At 49.8% G+C, this 9,265-nt stretch overlaps 1 protein-coding gene across 1 annotated transcript; it reads right to left on the bottom strand.

Annotated features, from left to right (window-relative positions):
- Positions 1-1,456: 1,456 nt before the first annotated feature.
- Positions 1,457-8,594, bottom strand: Hebp2 (heme binding protein 2). The gene is made up of 4 exons (XM_063233365.1): positions 8,437-8,594; positions 7,870-8,005; positions 6,994-7,174; positions 1,457-2,084 (listed from the first exon to the last, which is right to left on the bottom strand). The coding sequence occupies exons 1-4, from the start codon at positions 8,536-8,538 to the stop codon at positions 1,886-1,888; spliced, it is 618 nt and encodes a 205-aa protein (XP_063089435.1). The 5' UTR covers positions 8,539-8,594; the 3' UTR covers positions 1,457-1,885.
- Positions 8,595-9,265: the final 671 nt, after the last annotated feature.

Raw genomic sequence — 9,265 nt, 5'->3', positions numbered from 1 at the left:
GAAGAGCATTTAGAACAGTGCTTGGGAGGTAATCCATAAGGGGGCACAGAAACGGTAACTGTAGGGGTGGTAGTCTGCAACCGGGTTAGGGAGATTGACCTCACAACGTGCAATGATTTTTATTAGTACACGGTGTCGGTACACAGGGATTATGTCCATCGTAGGGAGTTGGTGCGTGTATACCTCACTTCTTTTTAGTCCCCTCCCCCTTCCTTGGTCCACTCCTTCTGTCTCTTGATCCCCTTTCCATTTACAAAAGACCTATCATCTCCCTGGATCCTACTATCTTATCTTTTATTTTGTTCCTTATTTACACGTTGGACTTTTTGACTTTTATACTTTTGGACTTTAATGTAACAGAGACCATGAGATATTTAAGCAGGTGTGCCTGACTTACTTCATTAATATTATGGTCTCAAGGTGCATTCATTTCCTTTACCCTTTTTTTTAAGACACGGTCTCACTGTGCAGTTCAGGCTGGGCTGGGCTCACTCTGGAGCCCAGGCTGATCCAACTTGCAGCAGTCCTCCTGTGTCAGCCTCAAAAGTTCTGGGGTCATCCATTTTCCAGCAAGTGACCCACATTTCTTTCCTTGTGGCATAGTAATACTCTAGGGAGATTAATTTTTAAGAGACACACAATTTTAGGGTTGAAGGGACGTTATGTATCTTCTTCCCCACCAATCTGTTGGCTGCTCCAACCTCCTAGCTAAGCAGCTATCTCCTGAGAAATGAATGAGTAATCTCTGCTTAAACAATGAGGGGAACAGGCATTGCACCCTCACTGGCAGTTTGAACTGGCAGGAAGCCACTGAGCTCACTGTGTATCTCCCCACTGTGGGAGCCATCCTCCCTGGAAGGACGGTCCCTCGAGGGCCCTTCCCAGGACAGGTGTTAGGGACCTGACTGGCAGGGACCCGACTTACCTTCTCAGGATGGCAATTTCCAGCTCAATTAGGCAAGGACTTCTAACCTCCTTGATTCTGTAGCAACCTACTTTTTGAATAACTAATCATAGTTACAAAACCTCTAGAGAAGCATACTACATGAAACACTTTAAAAATTCAAATGAATTTTAAAAGTGTACATTTGAGTACATTTCTACAAGAAACACACCTTGAGTTTCAAGCAAAAAAGGCAGTGCCTAACTTCACAGACTTATTCTCTTCCAAAATATCAGCACTTTTAGCCAGGCCTAATGCTGCATGCCAGTCAGTCCAGCAATCTGGGAAGCTGAGGCAGGAGGACTGCAAGTTTCAGCCCAATTTGGGCAATCAGCAACTTACTGAGATCCTGTCTCAAAATAAAAAAATAAAAAGGGCTGGAATATAGCCCAGTGTGAAGACCTTAGGTTCAATCCTTAGTACTGGGAAAAAACACTTGGAGGTAAGTGTTTTCTTGTGCAGGGGGCCACAGGCAGATGGAGAAGATGGCTCAACAGAAAATGTAACAGTAGCTGCCACAAACTATCGTTTATTTTTGTGGGCTCACCTCTTGGGTTATGGCCTCATATTTCCACACGGGGTCCACCTTTAACGCTCTTACCAATATTGTCTACAGGATCCCACCCTCCTGACGCAAATTCAAGCACAGTACAAGGCGGTAACATGATTATGACATAGCAAAGAAGGAGAAAATGATGCAATAGTTTCTGGTTCCTCGCAGACATAGAGACCACCAGAGATGGCCAGTTTATTCATTTACAGATCTGTCCCCAGGATCTGTGTACGAGGGAAGCTTCAAGCATTTAAAAAGGCACATGGGAAATCAATGCGCTTCCTGGTGGGACCCAGAGAGAAAGACCGACCAGACACTGCTTTCTCTTGCGGTGGTTTTGATGCATCTAGGAACAGCAGGTTCCTAGCGGTGAGCCTCCTTTCACCGTCTCATTCACCTGCTTCGGTGGGTTTGTTTTTCTGAATCAACCACACTTCGTTGTTTTTGTCAAGCAACTTGAAAGGACTGCTGTAGCCTGCGGTGTAGAAAACTTTTTCATCGAAGACTTTTCCATCTTCCCTCAAAATGCTTGCTAATGTCAAAAGTTGTTCTTGATTCTTTTGGGCGCTAGTGAATCCATCGAAAGACCTACACAAGAGAAGGGAAACAGACATAAAGACTTGGTAGTTCATGCTGACACTGAACTATGGTGCCCAGGCAGGCCTCATGTGCTGGGCTTGCAGGTGTGTGGCACCATGACGACGTGAGTGTCAGTTAGAGGAGAGCAGCGGGAGCTGCACCCCAGTGCTGGAGGAAACGCAGCTCCCAAGCTACTGCGTGGACCTTCCCTCCCTGTGGTTCTGTCTCACGTGGCCTCAGACCCACGGGGAAGCTCAGGAGACTTGGGCATCCAAGTCCCAGCTGCTGACAGGCAAATTTGCACCTTACACAGTTTCCTGTGCTCAACCCCTATGCTTCTCAAACTTGTTACACCTTGTGAAAACTTGATTCAGGAGGTCTGGGCTAGGACCTCAGAGTATGTTTCTAGCAAGTATCCAAACCACTGATTTTGAACTACACTGAAACTCCTTAGAATTACCCTCCAGACTCTCAATTTATTTCCTCTTACTTTCCTTCTCTGTCTCTGTTTCTGTGTCTGTCTGTCTGTCTCTTGTCTGATTTAGATGGAGTCTCACTATGTTCCCAGGCTGTCTTGGAACTCCTGGGCTCAAGAAATTCTCCTGCCTCAGCCTCCCTAGCAGCAGGGATTCCACGTACCCAGCTCAGACCTTTCCGTTTTCTATTCAACATTAACCCTTTCTTTCTCTCCTTGGGCAAAGAACAGATACTGCGTCACAGATGTAATAAAAGAGACCAGCATGTAATCAAAGTGAGTCCAAAGTGCTGTGGGAGCGCTCCAGGGCATGGGTGTCCCCGAGTGGGCTGCAGTGCCTGGATGGCTTTGCTGAACAGAGAAGGCGAGGGATGAGAAAAGGAACAAAAGTGTAAAAGTACACAGCATACAACGAGGTCGGGAAGGCAGGCCCTGGTAGGAAGTCCTGGCTCAAATTCTTTCCAGAATTTCCAAGGAATGCAGAGCAGAAAGCAGCCTGAGATGTGGGTAAGAACACAGTGAAGAGACGGAACCAAGATTGGAGGGCAGCAGCTCCTCAGGAAAGGAAAAAAATATTTCAGCGAAAAGCAGGAAAGAGAACAGACATTTCAGAACAGATTTTAAAGTCTGTAACGCATTCTGAGGTTAAATGACGACAGCACGCTGCCCTCGCTGAGCTGCTGGCACGCAAGCATGATAAACCTGATTTTGAAGATTAGGAATAAGAGACACTGAAAGACAAAAATATCCCTAACATGCCTTCTGTGGTAAAGTTTCGTCGGCAATGCGGCAATGCCAGAAATCAGTCTTGCCACGCTTCATGTACGATGTGAACTCTCAGAAGCCCAAGCCAGGTCTATTTTACTCAGCAACGCCTGCCCCACACCTAGACGCGTTCCTGGCCCACAGCTCCCTTGAAATCCAGTGTAAACCTGGCTGTCTCCGTGTGCACAGATGTATAAATAAACCATGGCAGGTGAGCTCATCCAGCTCTTCTACCACCGTCACCGCAGGAACTTACTGTAGTTCTGAGCCGTATGGTAAGGAACATTTTGCTTCCTACATTTATTAATTTCTTTAATGAAGACCAACACAGATCCCGATTTTCCCTTCAGAAGAAATCCTGAACCCTCTCACTGGAGGTCACTTCTGTTCTCTGAAAACACGCTGCTCTGTAGTGACCTGTCCACCGCTTGTTTTGTACACAGATCACTCTTCTCCACCTCCACACATCTGCCTTGCTGGACTGGTGACAGGTGGTATAGTCTATGAGTAGGACATTAACACTTAGCGTAATAATAATAACAGAAGCAAGGGCAGCAAGGCCAGAGTGGCTGGCTGGAAGATCAAAGTGTGCAACACGCATGTCCCAAGCGTTTTACAGAAATTAGTTCACTTGATCTTCATCACAGCCCCATGAGACAGACAAGTACTGTGATCATACATGTTTGACAGGGAAGGACAGCCAATGAGGAAAAGCTGGCCAACCTGCGTGGGAAGAGAGATGAAGAACACAGCCAGGGCCACGACGGGTGGGAAGGTCCCAGGAGCAGCTGTAAACCTCAGCCACGGGGCTGCCAGGCAGGGCAGGGGACACTACAGAGGCCACTGTGGGCCCCGTGGACAACCTGAGCTTCACCCTGGCAGCAACAGGACACCCACAGAAGATTTCAAACGGAGCACAGGCAAGGGGAGGGTGGTGTTGTTAGCAGACCACTGTTCTGCAGGTTCAGAGCACTGAAATGAAGCGGTCAAGACAGAAGTCACTTGCAATCAGTCAACAGCCCAGGATCTGCTGGGAGTGGCAGCCCCCGTGCCAAGAACAGGGCAGGCGGAAATGACTGACTAAGCCTCAGTCCCTGAGGAAGTGACGGGGAGGACAGACAGAAGGGGACAGAATCACAAAGCATGTTTTGAGATAATAGGCCTGGCTGGGGATCGGTTTTCAGATGACTGAGATAATAAGTAGGACCATAAAGTCTGAGCTGTGCTGCCAGCCTAGGTGGCTGCTGTCCCAGGGCACGCACAGGAAGCTCAGCTGCTGGGGACTGGCAGCGGCAGAGGTTGAACTGTGTTCACATCCTTCTCTGTTACATGCACGGTAGAGCTTGCGAATGCTACAACAGGACATCTGGCTGAACAGGTCTGTAAGCAAAATGTTGAAGGTGTGGTTTGGCTGCTTACAGTAACATCAGATAGAGAAACAATTTAAAAACAGAACTTTTTTTTTTCTTTTTTTGGTATGGGGATTTATCTCATGACCTTGTGCTTAGCAGGCAAGTGGTTGAGCCACTGAGCTAAACCCCTGGCTAAAAACAGAATTTGTAATCAGAAGAAAAACAGAACTTAGCTACTGGGGAAATTCTTAGCCTTGCCGTATTGAATGAAGGGAAAATACTATTCAGGACAGCAGAAAGGTGTGGCCAACCAGCGCTCTGATAAGGAATGAGCGTGGCCCTAGATTCTGGACTGAAGCTACCACTCTGTAGTCTAGGAATGAGGCTGAGGGTATTTTAGAGACTATCAGGGGCTGCCCTCCCATCCCAGCCTCAGAATGCAAGGCAGGAGAACTTCAAACAAAGAGTCTCAAGCTCCAGCTTGCAGGTCTTCTTCCTGCATTCTAAAGCAACCCTCTTTGGCCACTCCAGGTTCAGCCCCCTGTGAGCCATGGTGGGCTGTGGACTGAGCCTGCCTTCAGAGGGCACAAGTGGGAAGGCTGGGCAACATGCACAGGGGATTTCCTCTGTGCACCCAGAGCCTTGGAGTACCTGCTAGGCAGTTTGCCAGGGCCAGGGCGGGGTCACCACTGAGTTCCACAAGGCCAGTGCCTGATGGAGCTTGGAGCAGAGCGCACCAGCCTGGCAGCTGTGACGTGCTGTTCCAGCCTGGTACAGCTGCAGGGCGGTGACTCCAACCTGTGAAAGCTTCCCTAAAAGCAGGACCACCTGAAGTTCTGCTCAGCTCACAGGGGGCACAACCATGTTCAGCATGGCTTAGAGGTGTGACCTGTACCCCAGTGGGCCAGAGAAGATTAGCATCAAGTCTGAGGGTCCATCAACAGATGAGCGGGTAAAGAAAATGTGCTATTTACAGATTCTTCTGTCATAAAGAAGGGTAGACTCGAGTCATTTGGAAGAAAATGGACGCACCTTGTGACCATAATGCTAAGTGAAACACATCAGACACACAAGCCTAAGTATCCCAGACTTTCTCTTATATGAGAAACTCAAATTAGAAATAAAGAGCAAAATAATAGAAAGTGGGAGATAGAGCTTTTCAGTTGGGAAGGGGACAAGCGATGGAGGGAGAGGTGGGAAAGGGACTGAACAAAGGAAGGGATGCATCGTGTACACGTACCAGCTCCACACAGGCGTGTAAACATTATATACTGCAGACATACATACTACCTCTACCACCACCAGTCCTGCTAGAGTTAGAGAGCTGTAAAAACCCTGGGGAAAACCAGTGGGTTCTGCAGTGGGACTTGTTATCCATTTCCTCTCGCCCATCTCTCCCTTTAGAATGGGAATGTCCCGCCCGCTGCTGTTATTTTGGAAGCACAGAACACGTTGATTTCACAAACTCACAGCTGAAGGGAATTTGCCTCAGGATGAATGGGCCCCTGAGTCTCATCAGGATGTGCCTTAGATGCTATTTACATGAGACTCTGGGGTTGACCTCTGCTTTAGAGCTGAAATAAGTTGAGATGGGAGAGTCTGCCAGGGTAAAATAAACGCATTTGATACTTGAGAAAATCATGAATTCTGTGTGGCCAGGCGCAGATGCTGTGCATTGAATGTGTGTCCCCCCAAATTCATATGTTGAGATCCTCATTACCAATATGATAGTACCCGGTGGTCAGGGCTGTGGGAGGTGAACAAGTCATGAAGATGGAGTCCTCAGGAATGGAATTAGTACACTTATAAAAGAGCTCATTGCTTCTTCTTGCCATGTAAGGAGACAGGAAGATGCCATTGCTGAGTCAGCACAGTCTCTCATTAGTCACTAAAACTGCTACTGTCTTGAGCTGGTACTTCCTAGATTCCAAAAATATTAAAAATAAATTTTTGGTTTGTATAGTTTTTGGTATGTTGTTGTAGCAGCCCCAAAATACAAAGACTGTCATGGGAGATATTTTTGTCTTGGTTTATCTAGATTATAGGGCAGGGCAGCCTTATGTTTGGGGGGGCATGTAATTTGTACTAGGTTTTATATTTAGAGGACATGCAACATGCTTCTCATTAAATGAATGGAATATATCTCACAACATACCTTAGCACCATTTCAAACCAAGCCAGTAGGAAAACACAGTGAGATGAATGCTGTTGACCTATTTTTATGGAAGGGTGCAATTGCACAGGAGCTAAACGGGGAGTGAAGACCAGTGAAACCGACAGTCAGCGGCCAGCAGTCAGCAGGGCTGCACTGTGACCTGCCACTTACCTTACAAACACAGTCATTTCAGCTCTCTCTTCAATGAAGACATCTGACTCTGAGGGCCTGGGCGGATCGGATTGCTCTTCGGAGGGGACATACAGGGAAACAGTAATGGAAGACTCACTAAAAGGACCTGGGCCAGGCTCCACGTAGCTTGTCACCGGGGCTGTCATCTTTATCTTCACCCCTGTACCATAAAAATGTAAGCAATTTAAAGTATGTACACGACTCGTTTTAAAATCTTAACCCTTTTCCATGTGAATTTCTTGATTTATAGTACTGATATAATAAAATTAAACTTTAAGATAATTTTCATCTTTAAAAACATAGGGCCTGACTGGCTCAATTACCCACAGCCCTCCTTAAGACACCTTTTGTACTATTATTTTTGGTAACAAATTCTCTGTTCTTAGAGCTCAAAGGGGAAATGAGAGTTAACATGTTTTTCTTTACAATTTAGGATGAGATCTACTAAACTATACATTTTGTCCTGACCTAAAGGTGGTGACTTGCGAAGCCTAATCTTGTGTATCACCCTGACCCCACCAGTCACCAAATGATCTGGAAAAACCAGCCAAGGGCAAGGACTTCTCATAGGTTCTATCCAGCAGAATCAGAGGAAGCACAATGCTGACACTAAGGACCTCGAAAAGAGTCCTGAGAACATTATAGATTGTTTTTATTTTCGTACTATAAGACATCTTTTTTTTGGCACCGGGTATCGAACTCATGACTGCGCGCTGGCAAGGCAGGCGCTTATACCACTGAGCCAAATCCCCAGCCCATTATAAAACACCTTTCATTAATCAGCTGAAATGCAGTGACAAACCCGGTGTCTCAATCCCACATGTGCACACACAATTGTAAGGGAAGCTGCCTCACCTTTCTCGTTTTTGCCTTGAATGTAGCTGTTCAATTTTGAAAAGCCGGTCTGGACGGCGGAATCCCAGTCCATTGACTCAACGCGAGTGCTGACCCATTTGGCGGGGCCATAGTGTCTGATCTCGTAACTTCCGGGCTAAAATGGACCGCAGAAAACTTCCAGAAGCCATTCTAAGACAGAGGGAGGTGGCAGGCACCCAGACGGGCACCTGTCCTCTGGCCTAGCTGGGGTGGCCCTGGCGAGGCCCTGGCTGCTCAGGGCAGGGCGAGGCCTGTCCCCGAGGTTCCCTTAGGGAATCAGGGACGCCGACACCCCTGCCTCAAACACTTTGGGTCTCGGTTCGCGGTTAAAAGAAACAAACATTCGCGACGTCCCAGCTCGGGCTGCCGTCGCGGGGTCGCCCCGCAGAGACCAGAAACGGAGATGCTGCTCACTCCCGGGGTGCAGCCTCCCCTCCACCCGAAGAACCCCGTTTGCTCAGGCTCGGAGCCTGGGGCTGGACCTTTTAACCCAGCTCCGCGGACACCCGGGCTTCGCGCCCAGCGGCCCGACCACCGAGCGCCTACCTGCGCTCCCGCGTGCTCCGGGGCCTCCCAGCCCGGCGTCTCCACCGCTGGCGCCGCCGCGCCCTCGGCAGCCCCGGGCTCGGGCTCCGGCACAGCGGCCATCGGGGCGCGAAACTCGGGGACGGGCCGGGCCGGGCCGCGCGGGGGCGCTGCGGCGGGGCGGGGCGGGGCGGGCGGTGGGCGGGGCGGGGCGGGCGGTGGGCGGGCCGGCCGGGCGGTGGGCGGGCCGGGCGGTCTCCCCAGGTCGCCGGCGCCGGCACGCCCGCTGCGCCCCGTGGGCGGGCCGGGAAGCCGGTCGGGCGCCTCTGCCCCGCCCCGCCCCGCCTGCGAGCGCCCTGCAGGCTGCCCGCGCCCCGGAAGGCAGAGGCCGGGCGCCCCGCTCACACCCCAGCACCCCGGGTCTCACACAGCCCTCGGGGCTCCTCCGGGACGGGGTGGCTGCGGTCTCAGCGCCTTCTGCTGGGGGAGAACCTGGACCTGCCCTGTTCCGGACCTTTCCCAGCTGTGGTCCGGAACTCCTAGAGTCACCCCACTAGGAGTGTAGGGCATGGGGAGGGCAGCCGCTAGTGGCTTTTAGGAACTTTGAAGAGCCGTCTCCCCCAACCCCGGCAAAGACTGAGATAATTCACATACCGTACGATTCGCATCCTTAAAGTGCCCTGTTAAGCCGAGGGGTGGTGGGGCACCCCTATAATCCAGCATTTAGGAAGCTGAGGCAGAAGGATCATCGCGAGACGGGGCCTGTCTAACTACATACGAACCCCTACAACCCCTCAAAAAACAAAAATAAAGGGTATTATGCAGGGATTTAGTGCATTCACAGAACAGC

The sequence above is a fragment of the Cavia porcellus genome, unplaced genomic scaffold (genome assembly GCF_034190915.1).
Source record: "Cavia porcellus strain 051 isolate PalLab524CR breed Dunkin Hartley unplaced genomic scaffold, mCavPor4.1 scaffold_22, whole genome shotgun sequence".
NCBI classification, from domain to species: domain Eukaryota; kingdom Metazoa; phylum Chordata; class Mammalia; order Rodentia; family Caviidae; genus Cavia; species Cavia porcellus.
The sequence above is the reverse complement of the archived record's forward strand: the minus strand, read 5'-3'. Positions and strand labels throughout refer to the sequence as shown.